The sequence below is a fragment of the Nerophis ophidion genome, linkage group LG07, assembly GCF_033978795.1.
Source record: "Nerophis ophidion isolate RoL-2023_Sa linkage group LG07, RoL_Noph_v1.0, whole genome shotgun sequence".
NCBI lineage: Eukaryota > Metazoa > Chordata > Actinopteri > Syngnathiformes > Syngnathidae > Nerophis > Nerophis ophidion.
Window position 1 is genome coordinate 49154057 of NC_084617.1, and position 26075 is coordinate 49180131.

Consider the following 26075-nt stretch of genomic DNA (forward strand, 5'->3'; position numbering starts at 1 on the left):
TTACAAAGGTGCTCCTGTGTATTACTCTTGAATTTGGATGTGATTAACACTTCCTCTCAAACTTAGTCTATTGTTATTAAGTTTTGTGTGGTATTAAATAAAATCCATGCTATGTTTATTTTACCTTGACTGCAGTTGTTGCCGTTTATATGCACTTTAAGATTAAGATGTATCCCAACCAAGGCCACACTCTAAAAATGTTTTGATTTGGTCATAATCAGGTTTTTAGCTGTTTTATGATCCGTGTGTGTTTTGCTTGCCTACTCTGAAAACCACATTTACTTTGTTTATCACAAGTACCAGGCCTGGGGCGATCATACGTTTTGTCCCACAAATTATTGTTGACAAACAATGTTATTGTTATTATTTTGATGCCAATTTACTGGTAAGCACAGATGTAATTAATATATGTAGTACTAATAATTCTTTCAAACAACAAACGTTTTATAATGCTCCTCGGTATTTGAAAGGAAAGTCAAGATTTTTTAAATTATCTTAAATAAGTACCCTGCCTTCCTCCCGAATGCAGCTGAGATAGACTCCAGCGAAGAATTAAGGTTATACTATGTCTCACCCTTGCGATTAACTGCCAATTAGCGTGCCTAGGATGGGTTCTAGAACTGGGTTAGGTTATTGCTATCAATCATCCCCACTCTTCACTTTTGGCCAATCCCTGCTTGTCAAGCCCTTGTCAGTTCTAAGCAATAATGATGTCCTGTGTGTGGGGTTGATGGCCCTTGGCACCACCTGTTTTCATGCTACAGCGGCTCTAGTGCGCAGACAATTCTGATCTTTGCACTGTGACTTAGTAGACTGCCCACTAGAGAGTATGCATCACACATAGGCGCACACGCTTTTGCTGCAGGCGAGGGAGACCAAATGAGGCCTCACAGCATACAGTTAATGCAGCACAGCAGGGCGGAGCCTGTCAGCAATATGCCATGCATGCAAGCGCTGTATTTATAAGATAGGGAAAGTGGGCCCTGTCTGACTGCCCTCTCTGCATGCATCTGTTTATTCTGCACCAGCAAAGCTACTTCTAATTGGGACGCAAAGTTTGCCCACCAAATCTCATGCTAATGAGGTGAAGGGATGAGCGTTTGTTCGACTCAAGTGTACAAATGTTGCTTCTTTACTTTCCCCCCAAAACAAGTAAGACCCCTTCTGCTTACGCAACTATGGAGGAAAGTTTGAACTTGGCAAAGAATGTTTATTTAATGAATGCCCAAGCAGTCACACCAAAAAAATCATATATAAAGTTAAAGTACCACTGATAGTCACCCACACACTAGGTTATTATTAAAATTAACCTCTGCGTTTGACCCATCCCCTTGTTGCACCACCTGGGAAGTGAGGGGAGCAGTGAGCAGCAGCAGGGCCACACTCAGGAATCGTTTTGGTGATTTAGCCCCCAATTCCAACCCTTGATGCCGAGTGCCTAGCAGGGAGGTAATGGATCCCGATTTTATACGCCCATCTCTGGGCGGACATTCTAAGCACAAGGCCACTGAGCAGGTTTTTTTATACATGTTATTAATGTTTTAATTATATTAATCAACAAGTAATTAATAAAATAAACATATTTTATTAAATTTTCCAAAAGAAATTTAAAATATTACTTTTGTATTTATAGTTTTTATTATTCACCCCAAAAACTCTGGCGCACTCCACAGGCCACAGTTTTTCATCTGATGGGAACTGTACCAAAACGTAATTGTAAGCTGCACCCCCCCTAAAGATGAACGGGCCACTTTTTCGAATATGCACAATTCCCACAATTCTCAACCAATTTGAACCGTTCCACCATCAACACACTCATTAAACTGCCAGTTTCCAAATTAAAAAAAATTCCAGTAATTCCCCAAAATTGTCGGTTTTCCAAACCCATATTTTATCTCTTTTGGGAAAGTTTTCACAGTCCACATTTTTCAACCGTTTTTCACCATCCCATCTTCAAAACATTTGGGTCATCCATCCATCCATTTTCTACCGCTTATCCCTTTTGGGGTCGCAGGGGGTGCTGGAGCCTTTCTCAGCTGCATGCGGGCAGAAGGCGGGGTACACTCTGGACAAGTTGCTACCTCATCGCAGGGCCAACAGGAAAGTTATATTTTTTTTCTCGTACAAATTCCTGGTTTTCCCGAAATTCCAGGATTTCCCTAATACCCATTCTCAATTCAAACCGTCACTAAAATCAACATTGTTTCTACCTTTATTGGACCAAAAATACAAAAACAAATCTGTCTGGAGCCGCAAAAACATTTTAAAAGCCATATTACACACAGATAGTGTGTCATGAGATATAAATTGAATTATGAGGACTTAAAGGAAACTAAATGAGCTGAAATATACCTACAAACGAGGCATAATGATGCAATATGTACATATAGCTCACCTAAATAACATGTTAGCATCGATTAGCTTGTAGTCATACAGTGACCAAATATGTCTGATTAGCACTCCACACAAGTCAATAACATCAACAAAACTCACCTTTGTGCATTCACGCACAACATTAAGTTTGTTTGACAAAATGAAACAGAAGTCCTTAAAAATCTGAGAAAGTTGTACATGTAAACAAACTATGGTGAATTCAAGGACCACCAAAATTAGTAGGACAAAACGGCCAAATACTTGAATCAGTGAAGCATGTTTAATACAAACAGTGTGTTTTATAACAATTAGGGAGTTTTGTGTCATGTTTGTCCTCCTACAGAAACCATATTAAAACAAAAAAATATTTTTTTTTCCCCTTCATCTTTTTCCATTTTTCATACATTTTTGAAAAAGCTCCAGAGAGCCACTAGAGCGGCGCTAAAGAGCTCTAGAGCCGCGAGTTGCTGACCTCCGATCTAGAAGAATAGTGCTAGTATCAATAGTTTTTTAAATTCCTAATCTTTAAGAAATTCCCCAATTTCAGGGAAATTCCAATTTTTAAGAAATTCCCCAATTTCAGGGAAATTCCTATTCAAATGAATGGACATCTTCATAATTGTACAATGCCCTAAATTGTCAAAATGTTGCGCCATTTTTAAACCCCATTGCGACCTTCATTCAACCCACACTAGTCTTCCGATATATCAAACGCAAAATATGTTTTCCCTTTCCCAAATTTCCGGTTTTGCTGGAATTTCAGGTAATTTTCTCCCCATTGAAAATGAATTGGCCATACACAAACCTCTCCATATCCCACATTTCTCAACCGATTTGAACCGTTCCAACAGTCACACACTCCACTCTTCCTAGACATTTCAGTTCCGCTCACGCGTATCGGCGGTTCGGCGGCTTGTGCACATAGGGCATTCAAACGCAATTCCTTCCGGAATTGCAAATTGTAGTTGTACATGCATTGATTGGCCCATGCATGAGTGGCCCTCAGAGAGTCTAAGGGGAGAAAAGAACGGAAGCTGGGGGTGCAAAAAGCAACCTTGGTTTAACGCGCTTATCTTGCACCTGGAATGTGTTGAGTCCATCAATGTGCTGAGCACTTGTGTTACCAAAGCTGCTTTGGATTATCTGACCATAGCCTGTGACAACAATTACAGCTTCTCCTTCAAGTGTGCATTTGTTTGGAAGGCAGACTTGAACAGAACCAACAAAATGATCCACAATATGTATTTTTTCCATGTCCTTACAGTCCATGGGCTTGTGGTGAAAGGACAGTTCATTAGGTACACATGCACAATGTTTTATTTTCACAAATAATTATTGCAATCTTCTTGCATCTAGATCAGGGGTCGGGAATCTTTTTGTCTGAGAGAGCCAAGAAGCCAAATATTTTAAAATGTATTTCCCTAAGAGCCATATAATATTTTTTTAACACTGAATACAACTAAACGCATGCATTTTTAAGTAAGACCAACATTTCCAGAATATAATAGGTCTCTTATTCTTTGTATTAACATTGTTATTCTGAAGTCAACTGTGGAGGGGGCGTTCCCTGCGGGCCTGCAGCAAAGCGGGATGTTGCCAGGACAGGCCTCGAAATCCGCGACAGGTGCGTAGATGGTCCACCTGGGCCTTTTTATTTAATCACCTGTCGCTCTGTTATAAACAGCAGCCAGGAGGAGGGACAGGGTTGAGGCTGGAACCAGAGCGCGAATGAGGACGAAAGAGAAAAAGATAATTGCTGGAAAGCAACTGAGAGACTAATTGAAAAAACAAAAACAATATTTTAACCCTAAAACAGGCTCTCATGTCGATGATTGGTGGTCTGAAGAACCCCCAGGAGGGCAAGCTCAACACTAACCAATAATAAATAAATTACTTCTTACCATTAACGCAACTTCTTGAACATAATGCATAAGAATGTTTTATATTTTGAATGTTATTTTTAACACTATGATTACAAGTGTAATTATTCATTACTTATCCTGTTAAGCAATGTCAGCTCAGATTTATCCGAGAGCCAGATGCAGTCATCAAAAGAGCCCCATCTGGCTCGAGAGCCATAGGTTCTGTACCCCTGATCTAGATCATTCCCGACGCCACACCACAACAGTGTGCTAAAAGTATGTTCTGCTGTCTGGATCGTGCTCCAATGTAGCCTATAATATATGGTAGATATTATGTTTGTGTGCTGCTTACAAACAACAGTACAAAATACCAGAGGTTGGAGCGGGGAAGGAAATGAGTGTCTCCATGGTGACATCCGGTATACTCACAAAACCTAGTCTAAATAGGGCCGACTGCACCGTTACTGCACTAGTTATCAAATTGTACGAGGTCTTTGTAGATCACCTGCAACATACAATTGTACAATTTGCACACACCATCTAGGACTTACTTGCATATTTTCATCATCTTATTCGTTTTTTCACCCATATCCCGGCTTCGCCATATGGAGATCCATCAATCCATTTTCTACCACTTATTCCCCTTTGGGGTTGCGGGGGGCGCTGGTGCTTATCTCAGCTACAATCGGGCGGAAGGCGGCTTGCACCCTGGACAAGTCGCCATCTCATCGCAGGGCCAAAACAGATAGACAACATTCACACTCACATTCACACACTAGGGCCAATTTAGTGTTGCCAATCAACCTATGTCTTTGGAAGTGGGAGGAAGCCGGAGTACCCGGAGGGAACCCACGCATTCACGGGGAGGACATGCAAACTCCACACAGAAAGATCCCGAGCCCGGGATTGAACCCTGACTACTTAGGACCTTCGTATTGTGAGGCAGACGCACTAACCCCTCTTCCACCGTGAAGCCCGCCATATGGAGATATTTTCGTAAATTAGGTCCTTGTATCCTATATTGTATCCTATTGTGAGGTAACCCAGAGTCCCATCCCTCTTCTTAACCCTACTTTCAGCGCATACCATTATTAGGTAGAGCATAAAAAGATGTAAACAGATTTTTTTTTTTTTTTTTTTTATTAGTCGACTGTTCAAACAATTTATCAAAAGATTAGTCGTTTTTAGCGTCAGTCACAAGTGAATATTATTTTTTTTTTAAAACAATGATTTCTAAAAAAAAAATAAAATAAATAAAACTATGGATCATTTAGAATTGCTGAAAAAAGCGATATATTTCCATTGGTAGGAATTAAGTTCATAAAGTATAATTACCACATACAGATATACACACATGTATATATGTATATAATGTATATCATTATTTCAACAACTCACACGGGAAAAGTTGTTCCAGGTATGAACATTTCTCTTTGAGCTTGTTAAGTGTGTTAATGTGCACAAATGCAACATGCTTCTTGGAGGGCCAGATGCCAAGTTGACTGCTGTGTGTTAAAATTAGTGGCCTCTGTTTATCTTGGCCGACAATTTGGGATGGGATCCCACTACCCTGCTCTGCATGTAGATAAATGCATTTTTGCATCAATTGTCTTTTTTAATTGAATAATGCTGCAAAGTAGTTCCAATGGCTGTCAGATCCAGCTCGATAATAATCTGCCTGCTGAATTCATATGCAAATATTTGTTTCATAAAGATCAGAAGGAACTTGAAAGGCGGAAATGAAGCTATTGAAAGCAAAGTTGTTTTTCTTGGAATGTTCTATGCTCAATGATTTGATCAAGTGTTTACTGTAAATTGACAAATTTTACAGTTACAAACACATGCTTTCAGTTTGGTTTGTTTGTAATCAAGCATACTTGTAATTTGCTCTTCTACCTCATGAATTTTTTTTTACCGCAAAAGGGGAACTGCCCTTTTTTTGGAATTCTGCCTATCGTTCTCAATCATTACGAAAGACATGACGACGGATGGATTTTTTTTAATCAAAAGTCCACTTTTAATGGACCCAATGGAGCCTTTCAATTCTGCCCATAGAACCTCTAAAAAACATCTGAACACATCGATTAAGGTTTTAAAAGTCAAAGTTTGTTGTTGACGAACCCCAATATGCAGAGAAGGAGGCAGGCATGGAGTGAGAAAACATGGTTTTAATATAAACAACTAGAACAAAACCAAACAAAGGGTTCAAACCAAAAGCGCGCACGTGGGCGGATAACAAACAAAGGGCCTAGCGTGGAAGCTAACAGGTATTTAGCAGGAAACAGAAAAACTGGAAACAGCTAATGGATAACAAGAAAACACGAAACCAGAAAGCTAGGAGAAAACAAACTACAGATAGCTAACAGGAACAGCTTACCGCTACGACGACAAGGACAAATAGTAACTAGTTAACTATGGTCAACCTGCACATCAATGCAATTTCTATGCCACTGGACAAAGCTCAAACAAAATCTCGTTGACATGTTTGACTTAAGTGTTATTTATGACAATGACAATAAAAGGAATTGAATTGAATTGAATTGAATTGTAGTAGCACGACAGGTAGTAGCTATAATGATGACATCGACAAATCACGACAAATAGCAACGACACAAGAGCAACAATAATCCAGCCCTGACTGGAGGAACAAAGGAGGTAAAATAGAAGCTGACTGATTGACATCAGGTGTGGCCAGGTGCCAATCAGCCACAGCTGAGGGGAAACAAAGCACTCAGGGAGACAAACAGGAAGCTGAACCAAAATAAGAGTGCTGACTGGAACTAAGGACAGGAAATACTAAACACACAGAGGAGAAACTAAAACACAAACAAACTGTCCGTGGCAAGCCTGACATTATATACATGACGTAATTCTATATGTAATGTATTTACAGGCAAATTTGTAATAACATCTAATAATTACGTGTATTGATCATTTTAAGCATATGCGGCACATTGATTTTAAGGCATACCGTTTGCTTTTTTTCCCTCGTATCTGGTTTCTGTTCACTGCATATATACATATATATTTAATATACATATATACACTATATTCCCAAAAGTATTTGGCCACCTGCCTTGACTCAAATATGAACTTGAAGTGCCATCCCATTCCTAACCCATAGGGTTCAATATGATGTTGTTTCTCCTTTTGCAGCTATCGCAGCTTCAACTCTTTTGGGAAGGCTGTCCACAAGGTTGCAGAGTGTGTTTATAGGAATTTTTGTGTTATGATCCGCCTCCCGGATCATATATGGTTTTGGGTTTTGAGTCTTTTGTGTTTCTTGTTTATTGTTTGACTCTTCCGATTCTTAGTTTGTGCACTTCCCTGTTTGTTTATTGTCACCATGGTTTCTGATTTGTTCCACCTGCCTTTGTTAGCACACCTGCTTTTCATTAGAGACTCTATTTAACCAGCCTGTTTCATTTACTCGTCCTCGTCTCGTCGAGTTTGCTACGCGCAATCGGATACTTTGTGGACTCCCTACTCTGGTACTCGCTAGCTTCCACGCTCAGCCTCTCGTGTTTTCTAGCTCATATGCTAGTTCTTTGTTTTCCTGTCGTGCCTCGAGCAAATGTTCTGTTTTGTTTCCCTAGCTCACACGCTAGTAGCTCTTTGTTTTCCTTTTTGCCTTAGCACCAGTGTTTTTGTTCTGAGCCTGTTTTAAATTTTAATAAATCTTTAATTCCTACCTGTACGCTGTGTCCAAGCCCGAACTGCATCCAGGAAGAGCACCACTTGCATCACGATGCCACGAAGACGTTACATTTTGACCATTCTTCCAAAAGCGCATTGGTGAGGTCACACACTTATGTTGGTCGAAAAGGTCTGGCTCTCAGTCACCGTTGTAATTCATCCCAAAGGTGTTCTGTCGGGTTCAGGTCAGGACTCTGTGCAGGCCAGTCAAGTTCATCCACACCAGACTGTCATCCATGTCTTTATAGACCTTGCTTTGTGCACTGGTGCACAGTCATGTTGGAAGAGGAAGGGGCCCGCTCCAAACTGTTCTCACAAGGTTGGGAGCATGAAATTGTCCAAAATGTTTTGGTGTTCTGGAGCATTGAAAATTCCTTTCACTGGAACTAAGGGGGGCAAGCCCAACTCCTGAAAAACAACCCCGCACCATAATTCCTCCTCCACCAAAGTTCACACTCGGCACAATGCAGTCCGAAATGTACCTTTCTCCTGGCAACTTCCAAACCCAGAGTCATCCATTAGATTGCCAGATGGAAAGCGTGATTCATCCCTCCACTGCTCTAAAGTCCAGCGGCGCTTGCTTTACACCACTGCATCCAACGCTTTGCATTGGACTTGGTGATGCAGCTGCTCCGCCATGGAAAGCCATTCCATGAAGCTCTCTGCATACTGTATGTGGGCTAATTGGAAGGTCACATGAAGTTTGGAGCTCTGTAGCAACTGACTGTGCAAACGTCCACAACCTCTTTGCACTATGCGCTTCAGCATCCGCGACCCCTTTCTGTCAGTTTATGTGGCCCACCACTTTATGGCTGAGTTGCTATAGTTCCCAAACTCTTCCATTTTCTTATAATAAAGCCAACAGTTGACTTTGGAACATTTAGGAGCGAGGACATTTCACGACTGGACTTGTTACACAGGTGGCATCTTTTGACAGTTTCACGCTGGAAACTACTGAGAGCGGTCCATTCTTTTACAAAGCTTTGAAGAAACAGTCTCCATTCCTCAGTGCTTGATTTTATAAACCAAGTGATTAGGACACCTGATTCTGGTCATTTGAATTGGTGGTCAAATACTTTTGGCAATACAGTGTATATGAATACATACGTATATGCATATACATATGTTATATATACACATACATATATACACACATGTATATCTATATATGCACATATATAGATAGTTACATGTATTTATACATATTGTATATACATACATGCATATATCAATCAATCAATCAATCAATGTTTACTTATATAGCCCTAAATCACTAGTGTCTCAAAGGGCTGCACAAACCACCACGACATCCTCGGTAGGCCCACATAAGGGCAAGGAAAACTCACACCCAGTGGGACATCGGTGACAATAATGATCCAGTGGGACGTCTGTGACAATAATGATTATGAGAACCTTAGAGAGGAGGAAAGCAATGGATGTCGAGCGGGTCTAACATGATACTGTGAAAGTTCAATCCACAATGGATCCAACATTGTCGCGAGAGTCCAGTCCAAAGCGGGTCCAACTCAGCAGCGAGAGTCCCGTTCACAGCGGAGCCAGCAGGAAACCATCCCAAGCGGAGGCGGATCAGCAGCGCAGAGATGTCGAGGCGGATCAGCAGCGCAGAGATGTCCCCAGCCGATACACAGGCAAGCAGTACATGGCCACCGGATCGGACCGGACCCCCTCCACAGGGGAGAGTGGGACATAGAAGAAAAAGAAAAGAAACAGCAGATCAACTGGTCTAAAAAGGGAGTCTATTTAAAGGCTACAGTATACAAATGAGTTTTAAGGTGAGACTTAAATGCTTCTACTGAGGTGGCATCTCGAACTGTTACCGGGAGGGCATTCCAGAGTACTGGAGCCCGAACGGAAAACGCTCTATAGCCCGCAGACTTTTTTTGGGCTTTGGGAATCACTAACAAGCCGGAGTCCTTTGAACGCAGATTTCTTGCCGGGACATATGGTACAATACAATCGGCAAGATAGGATGGAGCTAGACCGTGTAGTATTTTATACGTAAGTAGTAAAACCTTAAAGTCACATCTTAAGTGCACAGGAAGCCAGTGCAGGTGAGCCAGTACAGGCGTAATGTGATCAAACTTTCTTGTCATATATATATATATATATATATATATATATATATATATATATATGTATATATATTTATGTATAATTAGAAAAGGCAAGTTTATGTACATTAATGTATGCAAGCCAATTCCAAGTGATTTACAGATGCATACATTTACAAGAAGAAAAATAAATTCAATAAAAACAAAACAATAAAAAAAAATAATCATGAATTAATTTTATTTTATAGAAACAACATTTTAAGTTGTCATGTTCATATTTTACAGTTTCATGTTTTACATATTCCTGTGTGATATTTTGGGCAATAACATTTTATTTGTGTCAAAATGTTGGGGGATTTTTTTAGAGATAATTGTGCACGCATGTTATTTATTACAATGAATCATAATGGAAAAATGTGATTAAACTGTTATAATGTATAGAGAGAGATACAAGGATATCGATATGTTGTTGTCCTCATCAAAGGCACATCCACCTGTGTGTGCAATGGTCCAGCAGGTAGCCAATCTGGTAGTAAATCTGTGGGTGGCTTTGATGACAGGCAAAATATTTTTTTAAAACCTAATGCTGACAGGTCAACACAGGGGCCAGATTTTGTTTTGTCATGGCAGACTATGTACTAAAGAATATGTATTGTATGTAGGCTTGTCCAATTAGTTTGATATATGTTTTTTTCACTGTTGTGCATGTTCAGCAGATGGAAGGCATCTGTATGCTCACCTTTGTGTCACTTGGTTCTGCTCTTTCTCTAAAATTGCTCAGCTTGTTCCTTTGTGACATCAAATGCTGTGCTGCACTATCTCCATGTCCTGCATTTTGTAGGTGGGAAACGGTAATATATATATATATATATATATATATATATATATATATATGTATATATATATATATATATATATATATACATATATATATATATATATATATATATAGATAGATATATATATACACACAAACCCCGTTTCCATATGAGTTGGGAAATTGTGTTAGATGTAAATATAAACGGAATACAAAGATTTGCAAGTCAATTTCAACCCATATTCAGTTGAGTATGCTACGAAGACAACATATTTGATGTTCGAACTAATAAACATGTTTTTTTGTGCAAATAATCATTAACTTTAGAATTTGATACCAGCAACATGTGACAAAGAAGTTGGGAAAGGTGGCAATAAATACTGATAAAGTTGAGAAATTCTAATCAAACACTTATTTGGAACATCCCACTGGTGTGCAGGCTAATTGGGAACAGGTGTGTGCCATGATTGGGTAAAAAAGCGGCTTCCATGAAATGTTATGTAATTCACAAACAAGGATGGGGTGAGGGTCACCAATTTGTAAGCAAATTGTCGAACAGTTTTAGAACAACCTTTCTCAATGAGCTATTGCAAGGAATTCAGGGATTTTACCATCTACGGTCCATAAAATCATCAAAATGTTCAGAGAATCTGGAGAAATCACTGCACGTAAACGATGTCATTAAGGACTGTTGATCCCTCAGGCGGTACTGCATCAAAAACAGACATCAGTGTGTAAAGGATAACACCACATGGGCTGAAGAATGACTTCATAAAACCACTGTCAGTAACTACGGTTGGTTGCTACATATGTAAGTGCGAGTTAAAACTCTCCTATGCAAGGCGAAAACCGTTAATCAACAACACCAAGAAACGCTGCTGGCTTTGCTGGGCCCGAACTCATCAAAGATGGACGATGCAAAGTGGAATGGTGTTCTGTCGTCTGACGAGTCCACATTTCAAATTATATTCGGAAACTGTGGACGTGGTTTCCTCCGGAACCAAGAGGAAAAGAACCATTCGGATTGTTATAGGTGCGAAGTTCAAAAGCCAGCATCTTTGATGGTATGGGGGTGTATTAGTGCCCAAAGCATGGGTAACTTACACATCTGTGAAGGCACCATTAATGCTGAAAGGTCCATACAGGTTTTGGAGCAACATATGTTGTCATCCAAGCAACGTTATCATGGACGCCCCTGCTTATTTCAGCAAGACAATGCCAAACCACATGTTACAACAGCGTGGTTTCGTAGTAAAAGAGTGCGAGTACTTTCCTGGCCCGCCTGCAGTCGAGACCTGTCTCCCATCGAAAATGTTTGGCGCATTATGAAGTGTAAAATACGACAGCGGAGACCCCGGACTGTTGAATAACTAAAGCTTTACATAAAACAAGAATGGGAAGGAATTCCACTTTCAAAGCTTCAACAAATAGTTTCCTCAGTTCCCAAACGTTTACTGAGTGTTGTTAAAAGAAAAGGTGATGTAAAACAGTGGTGATCATGCCCTTTCCCAATTACTTTGGCACGTGTTGCATTCATGAAATTCTAAGTTAATTATTATGTGCAAAAAAAAAATAAAGTTTATGAGTTTGAACATCGAATAGCTTGTCTTTGTAGTGCATTCAGCTGAATATGGGTTGAAAAGGATTTGCAAATCATTGTATTCCGTTTATATTTACATCTAACACAATTTCCCAACTCATATGGAAACGGGGTTTGTAATTTAAAACGGTAATAATAACCATCGGGAGTTTTACACTGGTTATCAATACTACCGTTTATTTGTAGTACAACTGCCCGCAGCCGCAGAAACCGAAGCACCGATGGCCTGCCTTGACTCACAAAGAGTTGTAGACACTTGAACGACAAGATGATTCACCTCCTTCTTTTCATTCTGCCACAGTAGTAACGCCAGCAGCTGCTGAAACCGATTAAAAGTGTAAATGCTCTTGAAGCCTGCATATGGTGATTTATAAAGCTAATGCAACAACATTTCATTCTAATCTGTACTGTAAAGTTCACATTTAAATGACAATAAAAGGAAGTCTAGGTCATATATGTGTATATAGCTTCTGGTATGCTTCTGGTTGAATTTTGTACCACTCTCCTTGACAAAATTGGTGCAGTTCAGCTAAATGTGTTGGTTTTCTAACATGGACTTGTTTCTTCACCATTGTCCACACGTTTTAAGTCAGGACTTTGGGACGGCCATTGTAAAATCCTTAATTCTAGCCTGATTTAGCCATTCCTTTAACCACTTTTGAAATGTGTTAGGGGTCATTGTCCTGTTGGAACACCCAACTGCGCCCAAGACCCAACCTCCGGGCTGATGATTTTACGTTGTCCTGAAGAATTTGGAGGAATCCTCCATTTTCCTTGTCCCATTTAAAGCACCAGTTCCATTAGCAGCAAAACAGTCCCAGAGCATAATGCTACCACCACCATGCTTGACGGTTGGAATTGTGTTTCTGGGATTAAAGGCCTCACCTTTTCTCCTCGAAAAAACATATTGCTGGGTATTTCGGCCAAACAGCTCAATTTGTGTTTCATCTGACGACAGTATTTCTTCCAGAAGGTCTTATCTTTGTCCATATGATGTCAGAATAAACACAAATTGAGCTGTTTGGCCACAACTATGTGCTCCAATCACTCTACCACAAAAAAATAAGAGTTGTACAAATTATTGGACACTCAAGACAGCCATGACATCATTTTCTTTTAAGTGTTTTAACTTTTGATTGCGACATATGTATATTTATTTATATATATATATATATATATATATATATATATATATATATATATATATATATATATATATATATATATATATATATACATATATATATATATATATATATATACACATATATATATATATATATATATATATATATATATATATATATATATATATATATATATAATCTTTAAAGCTGTATTAAATCTTCTCATAAGATATAATGATATGAATCCCTAATATAGTAACCACTGTGTGGAAAGAGCTTTAGGACACCCATTGAAAAGATCAATTGGAAAGTCTATTTCCTAAAAGCACTTGCAGTATCTCATCCCAGTTGCCACCACTATACTAAATTACAGTTTGTTTGTGTTTTTAATGAAACCCGCTCTTGTATATTAGTATTTTTTTCTACATTCATTATCCCTAATGAAAAATACAAACTTTGAGGTTGTTCTTTGAGAATGCATTATTGTTATCGATTTCAGGTTATGATGTTGTTGTGTTTATTTTCATCTTTCAATAAAGTTGTGTACAAAAAAACTAAATGTTAATACAAGTAATAAATACTGCAAAGCCCTTAGCGTTCTAATATACAGTATAAATCACTAAAACAACTAACTAATTAAAAATCAAGGCAAATGAAAATATCAGCATCTCTGCAGCATCCAAGTGATTTTTGTATTTGTTGGAGAAGCCTATAAACTCGCCCCTGCTTTTCAAGCTTAGAAAAATGAAACTCAAGTGTTTGGCTGGTGTCTATTAAAATTAATACTCTGGATACATGAAAAGGAAAAAGAATGCTGACAATCATAGAAGCAGAGCCGCCCCTAAATTGAGGGCTTAAGCAATATGTTTTTTTGGAGCTCCCTAGGGTGATACAATTACATTTTCCAATTCCTTGTTAGACACATGCAGGAGTTACATGAATTCCACGTGAGTGCATGTCTTGCCAGAACACCGGCAAGACATGAAGCTGAGAAGAAGCTGCAACGAATGTGCCGTCTTTCCACCTTAATGAAAAATAAAATGTTCCTTCCAAGTAGCATTATCACTGTAGGACTAGAGTAAAAGAAGTGGCAAAGCATGCTACAAACACGCACCAAGCAGGGCAACCTAAACAATATTATTACAAGTGATTTTTTTTTTCATCATTATTATTATTACCATATTTTCGGGGGTAATTTTTGTTATTGTTTACAAACTCAGCGAGTACGTCCGTGGATACAGGAAGGCTAACTGATTTAAATGGGAGCCAATCATTTTTGCTTTTGTTTAGTTATTGGGTCCACTTCATTTTGTGAAAAAAAAAAAAAAAATATATATATATATATATATATATATATATATATATATATATATATATACCAGGACACCCTAGGCCGCAGTTCCATGATCGACTTTATAGTTCTGTCATCGGATTTGCGGCCTCATGTTTTGGACACTCGGGTGAAGAGAGGGGCGGAGCTTTCTACCGATCACCACCTGGTGGTCAGTTGGCTGCGATGGTGGGGGAGGATGCCGGACAGACCTGGCAGGCCCAAACGCATTGTGAGGGTTTGCTGGGAACGTCTGGCAGAGTCTCCTGTCAGAGAAAGTTTCAATTCCCACCTCTGGAGGAACTTTGAACATGTCACGAGGGAGGTGCTGGACATTGAGTCCGAGTGGACCATGTTCCGCACCTCTATTGTCGAGGCGGCTGATCGGAGCTGTGGCCGCAAGGTAGTTGGTGCTTGTCGTGGCGGTAATCCTAGAACCCGGTGGTGGACAACAGCGATCAGGGATGCCGTCAAGCTGAAGAAGGAGTCTTATTGGGTTCTTTTGGCTGATAGGACTCCAGAGGCAGTGGACAGGTACCGACAGGCCAAACGGTGTGCAGCTTCAGCGGTCGCAGAGGCAAAAACTCGGACATGGGAAGAGTTTGGGGAAGCCATGGAAAATGACTTCCGGACGGCTTCGAAGCGATTCTGGACCACCATCCGCCGTCTCAGGAAGGGGAAGCAGTGCATTATCAACACCGTGTATGGTGCGGATGGTGTTCTGCTGACCTCAACTGCGGATGTTGTGGATAGGTGGAAGGAATACTTCGAAGACCTTCTCAATCCCACCAACACGTCTTCCTATGAGGAAGAAGTGCCTGGGGAATCTGAGGTGGACTCTCCTATTTCTGGGGCTGAGGTTGCTGAGGTAGTTAAAAAGCTCCTCGGTGGCAAAGCCCCAGGGGTGGATGAGATCCGCCCGGAGTTCCTTAAGGCTCTGGATGCTGTGGGGCTGTCTTGGTTGACAAGACTCTGCAGCATCGCGTGGACATCGGAGGCGGTACCTCTGGATTGGCAGACCGGGGTGGTAGTCCCTCTCTTTAAGAAGGGGGACCGAAGGGTGTGTTCCAACTATCGTTGGATCACACTCCTCAGCCTTTCCGGTAAGGTTTATTCAGGTGTACTGGAGAGGAGGCTACGCCGGATAGTGGAACCTCGGATTCAGGAGGAACAGTGTGGTTTTCGTCCTGGTCGTGGAACTGTGGACCAGCTCTATACTCTCGGCAGGGTTCTTGAGGGTGCATGTGAGTTTGCCCAACCAGTCTACATGTGCTTTGTGGACTTGGAGAAGGCATTCGACCGTGTCCCTCGGGAAGTCCTGTGGGGAGTGCTCAGAGAGTATGGGGTATCGGACTGTCTTATTGTGGCAGTCTGATTGCTGTACGATCAGTGTCAGAGCTTGGTCCGCATTGCTGGCAGTAAGTCGGACACGTTTCCAGTGAGGGTTGGACTCCGCCAAGGCTGCCCTTTGTCACCGATTCTGTTCATAACTTTTATGGACAGAATTTCTAGGCACAGTCAAGGCATTGAGGGGTTCCGGTTTGGTGGCCGCGGGATTAGGTCTCTGCTTTTTGCAGACGACGTGGTCCTGTTGGCTTCATCTGGCCGGGATCGGTTCGCAGCCGAGTGTGAAGCGGCCGGAATGAGAATCAGCACCTCCAAATCCGAGTCCATGGTTCTCTCCCGGAAAAGGGTGGAATGCCATCTCCGGGTTGGGGAGGAGACCCTGCCCCAAGTGGAGGAGTTCAAGTACCTAGGAGTCTTGTTCACGAGTGTGGGAAGAGTGGATCGTGAGATCGACAGGCGGATCGGTGCGGCGTCTTCAGTAATGCGGACGTTGTACCGATCCGTTGTGGAGAAGAAGGAGCTGAGCCGGAAGGCAAAGCTCTCAATTTACCGGTCGATCTACGTTCCCATCCTCACCTATGGTCATGAGCTTTGGGTCATGACCGAAAGGATAAGATCACGGGTACAAGCGGCCGAAATGAGTTTCCTCCGCCGTGTGGCGGGGCTCTCCCTTAGAGATAGGGTGAGAAGCTCTGCCATCCGGGAAGAACTCAAAGTAAAGCCGCTGCTCCTCCACAACGAGAGGAGCCAGATGAGGTGGTTCGGGCATCTGGTCAGGATGCCACCCGAACACCTCCCGAGGGAGGTGTTTAGGGCACGTCCAACCGGTAGGAGGCCACGGGGAAGACCCAGGACACGTTGGGAAGACTATGTCTCCCGGCTGGCCTGGGAACGCCTCGGGATCCCCCGGGAAGAGCTAGACGAAGTGGCTGGGGAGAGGGAAGTCTGGGCTTGCCTGCTTAGGCTGCTGCCCCCGCGACCCGGCCTCGGATAAGCGGAAGAAGATGGATGGATGGATATATATATACACATATATATATATATATATATATATATATATATATATATATATATATGTGTGTATATATATATATACATATATATGTGTATATATATATATATATATATATATATATATATCTCCTCTCTGAGCTGCTACCTTACCGTGGTAGAGGAGTTTGCGTGTCCCAATGATCCTAGGAGCTATGTTGTCTGGGGGCTTTCATGCCCCCTGGTAGGGTCTCCCAAGACAAACAGGTCCTAGGTGAGTGATCAGACAAAGAGCAGCTCAAAGACTTCTATGGAATTACAACAAAATGAACTCAGATTTCCCTCGCCCGGACGCGGGTCACCGGGGCCCCGCTCTGGAGCCAGGCCCGGAGTTGGGGCACGATGGCGAGCGCCTGGTGGCCGGGCCTGTCCCCATGGGGCCCGGCCGGGCACAGCCCGAAGAGGCAACGTGGGTCATCCCTCCAATGGGCTCACCACTCATAGGAGGGGCCATAGAGGTCGGGTGCATTGTGAGCTGGGCGGCAGCCGAAGGCAGGGCACTTGGCGGTCCGATCCTCGGCTACAGAAGCTAGCTCTTGGGAAGTGGAACGTCACCTCACTGGGGGGAAGGAGCCTGAGCTTGTCCGCGAGGTAGAGAAGTTCCGGCTGGATATAGTCGGACTCACCTCGACGCACAGCAAGGGCTCTGGAACCAGTTCTCTCGAGAGGGACTGGACCCTCTTCCACTCTGGCGTTGCCGGCAGTGAGAGGCGACGGGCTGGGGTGGCAATTCTCATTGCCCCCTGGCTCAAAGCCTGCACGTTTGAGTTCAACCCAGTGGACGAGAGGGTAGCTTCCCTTCGCCTTCGGGAGGGGGGACGGGTCCTGACTGTTGTTTGTGCTTACGCACCAAACAGCAGTTCAGAATACCCACCCTTTTTGGGCACACTCGAGGGAGTACTGGAAAGTGCTCCCCCAGGTGATTCCCTTGTCCTACTGGGAGACTTCAACGCTCATGTTGGCAACGACAGTGAAACCTGGAGAGGCGTGATTGGGAAGAATGGTCGCCCGGATCTAAACCCGAGTGGTGTTTTGTTATTGGACTTTTGTGCTCGTCACGGATTGTCCATAACAAACACCATGTTCAAACATAAGGGTGTCCATATGTGCACTTGGCACCAGGACACCCTAGGCCGCAGTTCCATGATCGACTTTGTAGTTGTGTCATCGGATTTGCGGCCTTATGTTTTGGACACTCGGGTGAAGAGAGGGGCGGAGCTTTCTACCGATCACCACCTGGTGGTGAGTTGGCTGCGATGGTGGGGGAGGATGCCGGACAGACCTGGCAGGCCCAAACGCATTGTGAGGGACTGCTGGGAACGTCTGGCAGAGGCTCCTGTCAGAGAGAGTTTCAATTCACACCTCCGGGAGAACTTTGAACATGTCACGAGGGAGGTGCGGGACATTGAGTCCGAGTGGACCATGTTCCGCACCTCTATTGTCGAGGCGGCTGATTGGAGCTGTGGCCGCAAGGTTGTTGGTGCCTGTCGTGGCGGTAATCCCGGAACCCGTTGGTGGACACCAGCAGTAAGGGATGCCGTCAAGCTGAAGAAGGAGTCCTATCGGGTTCTTTTGGCTCATAGGACTCCGGAGGCAGTGGACGGGTACCGACGGGCCAAGCGGTGTGCAGCTTTAGCGGTCGCGGAGGCAAAAACTCGGACATGGGAAGAGTTCGGGGAAGCCATGGAAAACGACTTCCGGACGGCTTCGAAGCGATTCTGGACCACCATACGCCGCCTCAGGAAGGGGAAGCAGTGCACTATCAACACCGTGTATGGTGCGGATGGTGTTCTGCTGACTTCGACTGTGGATGTTGTGGATCGGTGGAGGGAATACTTCGAAGACCTCCTCAATCCCACCAACACGTCTTCCTTTGAGGAAGCGGTGCCTGGGGAAGCTGCAGTGGACTCTCCTATTTCTGGGGCTGAGGTCGCTGAGGTAGTTAAAAAGCTCCTCGGCGGCAAGGCCCCGGGGGTGGATGAGATCCGCCCGGAGTTCCTTAAGGCTCTGGATGCTGTGGGGCTGTCTTGGTTGACAAGACTCTGCAGCATCGCGTGGACATCGGGGGCGGTACCTCTGGATTGGCAGACCGGGGTGGTGGTCCCTCTCTTTAAGAAGGGGGACCGGAGGGTGTGTTCCAACTATCGTGGGATAACACTCCTCAGCCTTCCCGGTAAGGTTTATTCTGGTGTACTGGAGAGGAGGCTACGCCGGATAGTCGAACCTCGCATTCAGGAGGAACAGTGTGGTTTTCGTCCTGGTCGTGGAACTGTGGACCAGCTCTATACTCTCGGCAGGGTTCTTGAGGGTGCATGGGAGTTTGCCCAACCAGTCTACATGTGCTTTGTGGACTTGGAGAAGGCATTCGACCGTGTCCCTCAGGGAGTCCTGTGGGGAGTGCTCAGAGAGTATGGGGTACCGGACTGTCTTATTGTGGCAGTCCGCTCCCTGTACGATCAGTGTCAGAGCTTGTTCTGCATTGCTGGCAGTAAGTCGGACACGTTTCCAGTGAGGGTTGGACTCCGCCAAGGCTGTCCTTTGTCACCGATTCTGTTCATAACTTTTATGGACAGATTTTCTAGGCGCAGCCAAGGCGTTGAGGGGATCCGGTTTGGTGGGCACGGGATTAGGTCTCTGCTTTTTGCAGATGATGTAGTCCTGATGGCTTCATCTGACCGGGATCTTCAGTTCTCACTGGATCGGTTCGCAGCCGAGTGTGAAGCGACCGGAATGAGAATCAGCACCTCCAAGTCCGAGTCCATGGTTCTCGCCCGGAAAAGGGTGGAGTGCCATCTCTGGGTTGGGGAGGAGACTCTGCCCCAAGTGGAGGAGTTCAAGTACCTAGGAGTCTTGTTCACGAGTGGGGGAAGAGTGGATCGTGAGATCGACAGGCGGATCGGTGCGGCGTCTTCAGTAATGCGGACGTTGTATCGATCCGTTGTGGTGAAGAAGGAGCTGAGCCGGAAGGCAAAGCTCTCAATTTACCGGTCGATCTACGTTCTCATCCTCACCTATGGTCATGAGCTTTGGGTCATGACCGAAAGGATAAGATCACGGGTACAAGCGGCCGAAATGAGTTTCCTCCGCCGGGTGGCGGGGCTCTCCCTTAGAGATAGGGTGAGAAGCTCTGCCATTCGGGAGGGACTCAAAGTAAAGCCGCTGCTCCTTCACATCGAGAGGAGCCAGATGAGGTGGTTCGGGCATCTGGTCAGGATGCCACCCGAACGCCTCCCTAGGGAGGTGTTTAGGGCACGTCCAGCTGGTAGGAGGCCACGGGGAAGACCCAGGACACGTTGGGAAGACTATGTCTCCCGGCTGGCCTGGGAACGCCTCGGGATCCCCCGGGAAGAGCTAGACGAAGTGGCTGGAGATAGGGAAGTCTGGGCTTCCCTGCTTAGGCAGCTGCCCCCGCGACCCGACCTCGGATAAGCGGAAGATGATGGATGGATATATATATATATATATATATATATATATATATATATATATATATATATATATATATATATATATATATATATATATATATATGTATATGTGTATATAGATATATATATGTGTATATAGATATATATATGTATATGTATATATATATTTATATATATATATATATATATATATATATATACATATATATATATATACGTATATATATATATATATATATATATATATATATATATATATATATATATATATTGTATGTAGCATTTAGCCCATCATCTCATCTAAAAATGTTTTTTTTATGTTTTTAAAGATAACATTTTCAAAAATCTGTTATTGTGTTTACTTTGGATACTTGCTATAAAATATTTCCAGTTGAATAATCTCTTTTTTTTTTTTTTTCAAATCGGATCAGGCCGAAGTCAAAAATAATCGGATTGGGATCGGAGGCCAAAAATGTTGAGTGGACATCCCTTTTTTTCATACATTCGATTTAATGCATGTTTTGTACTAAATCTAATTGACAGTAAATAAATGGTATTTATTTTGTGTGGAGGGAAAAAAACATAATTATCATAATAAAAACATGGCTTTGCAAACCCTCTGAACAAATGTCCGCCCGGAGCTTGAACCTAGGACCTTGTAAGGTCAGCTGTAGGCCAAAGACAGACAGAGAAAGCGCTGAAACATTTGCCATGATATTCTTATCAGTGACAGAGCAGGAAGGTGCTGGGATTATGTTTGCGGTAAACTTTCATTTGACATTTTACATACGCTTCAACCCGCAAAGTCTAATGACTTACTTATTTTGTGTTTCTTTTTCTTGGGTGTCTCCTCTCAGGTGGACTTGCTAGTACCTACCAAGGTCACAGGTATCATCACCCAAGGAGCGAAAGACTTTGGGCACGTGCAGTTCGTCGGCTCGTACAAACTGGCGTTCAGTAACGACGGAGAGCGGTGGAAAGTCTACCAGGACGAGAAGCAGGGCAAGGACAAGGTTTGTAGCTTTCACATGTGCACACATGGGCTATGTTAAAAAAATAAAACAAAAAAAACAACAACTAAAAAAAAATATATATATATATATGTATATATATATGTATATATATATATATATACATATATATATATATATATATATATATATATATATATATATATATACATATATATATATATATATATATATATATATATATATATATATATATATATATATATATATATATATATATATAATTTTTTTTTTTTTTTGGACGGGGTTATATCCTCAAGAACACTGTGCGTACTCAAAAAGGTTCATTGTCTTTTTATTGATGTACTTTATAAATGTAGTCAAACATTATTTTTGCTATATTAGATGACACAAGGGAATGGAATCCTATGGCCCCATTTCTGGGTGGATTTTGCATGAGAGGAAGAGAAAAGGCTAATCATTTTGCAATGCAGTCTGCTGAAAATGATGGAAAGTACCACACTAGATAGCAAATGACGCTGTGGTCAAAGTTGAAATTGCCACAAAAACATTTTCTGATATTAAAAACTCTACTGCCAACTGGCGGCTAAAGTGGATGGTGCACCCTCCAATTCGTCATGTTTCATGTGTCAGGTAAAGATGAATGGGGCCGTATGAATCCCACTCCTATACCGTAGTTATCTAGTCACATCGGAATGGACCTTCTGGATCACGTCCAGCAACACTTGTGGTTAACTGGACCTGCTCAAGTCTGAACTCTAAGGTCAAAATTCCATTTAATATACCGAAAATATTGTCTGACTACAAGAACATTTGAGAAGAATACTGTGCATAGTTGTGATGTGTACATTAAGGTGGAGACCAGTTAAGAAAGAAAGTATCACATGGGACGTGTGAATCGGACAAGAAATGTCCACTCTGGGCTCTGCAGTCTTCTCTCCTGTTTAGCATCTCCTTATCTGGGGCTCCACCCGAGCTTGCCCAGTCTGTCATATTGCCTCTCTGCTCCAGCATCAGATAAGACCGTTGTGTCAACCAGGCTTGGCCAGTCCTGTTGAGAAAATCGTGTTTACGGCCCTTCAGCTGAGTACACATGTCCCCTCCAATCGGCCTCGACATCTCAGACAGCGCGGGGCTGCAGCCGCCTCTCTGCCGATAGCAGCTGGAACGAAAAACCTTTGTCTTTCAGATACTGTCTGCAAGTGTTGAACTGTGTGCTTGTGCTGCTGACGGGTAAACACTGCCTCCGCATTATTTGTGGTCGAGTGGCGGCATGCCAGCGAAAAATCCGGCGAATTATTGAGACCTTTTCAAATTGAACAAACAGTAATGACCATTTTTAAACCAGTCCTGTTTGCTGGGGCTATTGATATTAGGGTTATCCTGAAAGCAATATTTTGGTACTGGTACCAGCACCAAAATGTATTTCGATACTTTTTGATACTTTCCTAAATAAAGGGAACCACAAAAAATGGCATTATTGGCTTTATTTTGACCAACAATCTTAGGGTACATTAAACATATGTTTCTTATTGCAATTTTGTACTAAAATAAAATAATGAACATACTATACAGCTTTTCTTTTATTAGTAAGTACACAAACAAAGGCTCTTAATTAGTTTGCAGACATATGCAATAACATATTGTTGTCATTTATCATTCCATTATTGTGTCTAAATTATAAAGGACAAACTGTAAAAATTGATCATTAATCCACTTCTTGATTTACTATTAACATTTGCTTATTTTCTGATTCAACATATTCTTTATAATTCTGTTAAAAAGTAATAATCACTTATTCTTCTCTTGTTTGATACTTTACATCAGTTTTGGATGACACCAAACATGTGGGTATCGAATGGACAAAGTTTTTCGGTAAGTAAAATCCCAGCTGACTCGGACATTCGAAAGTTCTCTTGCCGTCTGGGATGTGTAGTATCCGAAATAGCTGCAATCGTGTCTTTTACTTCACTTAAGGTATTCATGTGTGATTTCCACAAGCTTCTGTAGATTTAGAAGAAGGAGAAACACGGGCATGTCTGGATGACTCGCCTCCATCTTTCTAGTGGTTAGCTCCGGTTGTTATGAAGCTGGCTGTGGCGAGTTCTTTCTGACGTCACTTACTCTCCGAACTTAGTTTGTAAACAATCGATGAGTCCATACAAAGCTTAGAGCCGGAGATTCAAGAAATGCAAAAGTTAAAGTACCAATGATTGTCACACACACACCAGGTGTGGCGAAATTATTCTCTGTATTTGACCCATCACCCTTGATCACCGCCTGGGAGGTGAGGGGAGCAGTGAGCAGCAACGGCGGCCACACCCTGGAATCATTTTTGGTGATTTAACCCTCAATTCCTACCCTTGATGCTGAGTGCCAAATAGGGAGAACATGTGTCCCATTTTTATAGTCTTTGGTGTTACTCGGCCGGGGTTTGAACTCACATCCTACCAATTTCAGAGCGGACACTTTAACCACTAGGCCACTGAGTAGGTGGCGCACTTACCCGTGTAAAAATTAAGACCTTAAACGATGGATTAATCTTGCTGAAACGAAGCTTAGGCTAAATAAGTATTTGTTTAAGGCAGGGGTCCCCAAACTTTTTGACACGGGGGGCGTATTGGGTTAAAAAAATTGACCAGGGGCCGCGCTATATATATATATATATATATATATATATATATATATATATTTATATGTGTTCTTTGATGTTTGATGTTTCCCTCTTACACACATGAAAGAGAGATGTGTACCATGGTTATGAGTTGTTTTTTTAATTTTTATTTATTTATTTGTTTTTTTCCCTTGGCCTCAGTCTGCACCTCTTCTCCAGGGCCCAGGCAAAGACCGATTTTTTAAATTTTATTTTAATCTTCTATTTTTTTCTCCCCCCCCCTTTGTTTACCTTTATCTCATCTTTTTTGTAAGGGGCGCTGGAAGCCGGCAGACCCGTCAGCGATCCTGTTCTGTCTCCCTGCAAAGTTTGTCTAAACCTGAATGGGATTGTGCTGAAAATTTTAATTTTCCTGAAGGAACTCTCCTGACGGAATAAATAAAGTACTATCTAATCTAATCTAATCTAATATATATATATATATATATATATATATATATATATATATATTCAAACTGTCTTTTCCTTAAACTGAACAAAAGTCATATGTCCACTGATGTTTAAAAACTACACTCAAAGTCTAATTTATGTTTCCCCAACGATTTCACCATTTTTTCCCCTCGTGCACTGATTGACTGAAAGTTTGCGCACTTGCCGCCTTTTGCGCAAGTGTGATGACGTCCCGTTACCGTTGGGAAAATGCATTTTTAGACAATATGATTTGCTTGAGCGGCTAGGAGACCCAATAACAAGTGGTAGAAAATGGATTGATGGATGGGCGAAAAAGGACAGATTCCAAAAATTTATAAATACCAATTTTTTATTTAGTTTTTAATTGGGACTACCCGCGGGCCGGATTTTGGACGCTGGCGTGCTTCATTTGCCTAGGAGAACCAGTAACAAGCGGTAGAAAATTGATTGATGAATGGGCGAAAAAGGACAGATTCAAACAAATAATAATAATAAAAAAATAAAAAATAAACTTTTTTTTTTTTTACTTGGTACTACACGCGGGCCGGATTTTAGACGCTGGCGTGCCGTATCTGCCTAGAAGACCGAGTAACAAGAGGTAGAAAATGAATGAGTGAAAAAGGACAAATTAAAAAAATAAAAAATAAAAAAAACAAAAAAAACGTTTTGTCCAGGGTGTACGATGCCTTCGGCCTGATTGTAGCTGAGATAGGCACCAGCGCCCCCCCGCGACCCCAAAGGGAATAAGCGGAAGAAAATGGATGGATGGATGTTTTTTTTACTTGGTACTACCCGCGGGCCGTATTTTGGACGCTGGCGTGCCGTATCTGCCTAGGAGACTCAGTAACAAGTGGTAGAAAATTGATTGATGGATGGGTGAAAAAGAACAGATTAAAAAAATATTAATAAAAAAAAAAAAAACATTTTTTATTTTTTTTTTAACTTGGTACTACCCATGGGCCGGATTGTGGACGCTGGCGGGCCGTATTTGGCCCGTGGGCCGTAGTTTGGGGACCCCTGGTTTAAGGGGTTATGGGGCTTAGTGTAGACGTGTGCCGTTGACAGTGGCTAACAACGGCACACGTGTGCTGACTGAATGAACACAGAAGATCGATCACCCCGCCCACAATGGATGTGCTGCCGGGCACAGAATGGGTGGATGAAACGTTCTTACACTAAGACAAGGTTCCCACACCAAAGCACATTTTTATCCGATCCGTGGTTCGTACAATGAAGGGTTCGTGAATCGAAGTGACACTTTAGTTGATACATTATCCTTCCATATTTATTAATAAA

The 26075-nt window shown here is 42.2% G+C and overlaps 1 protein-coding gene across 3 annotated transcripts in view; it reads left to right on the top strand.

Annotated features, from left to right (window-relative positions):
• The window catches only part of edil3a (EGF-like repeats and discoidin I-like domains 3a), a 365883-nt gene that overhangs the window by 311641 nt on the left and 28167 nt on the right, over window positions 1–26075 (top strand). For all 3 annotated transcript variants that reach the window (XM_061906308.1, XM_061906307.1, XM_061906309.1), the window contains one exon: window positions 21560–21715. In XM_061906308.1, coding sequence (XP_061762292.1) covers window positions 21560–21715 — 156 coding nt within the window. The remainder of the gene's footprint in view (window positions 1–21559; window positions 21716–26075) is intronic.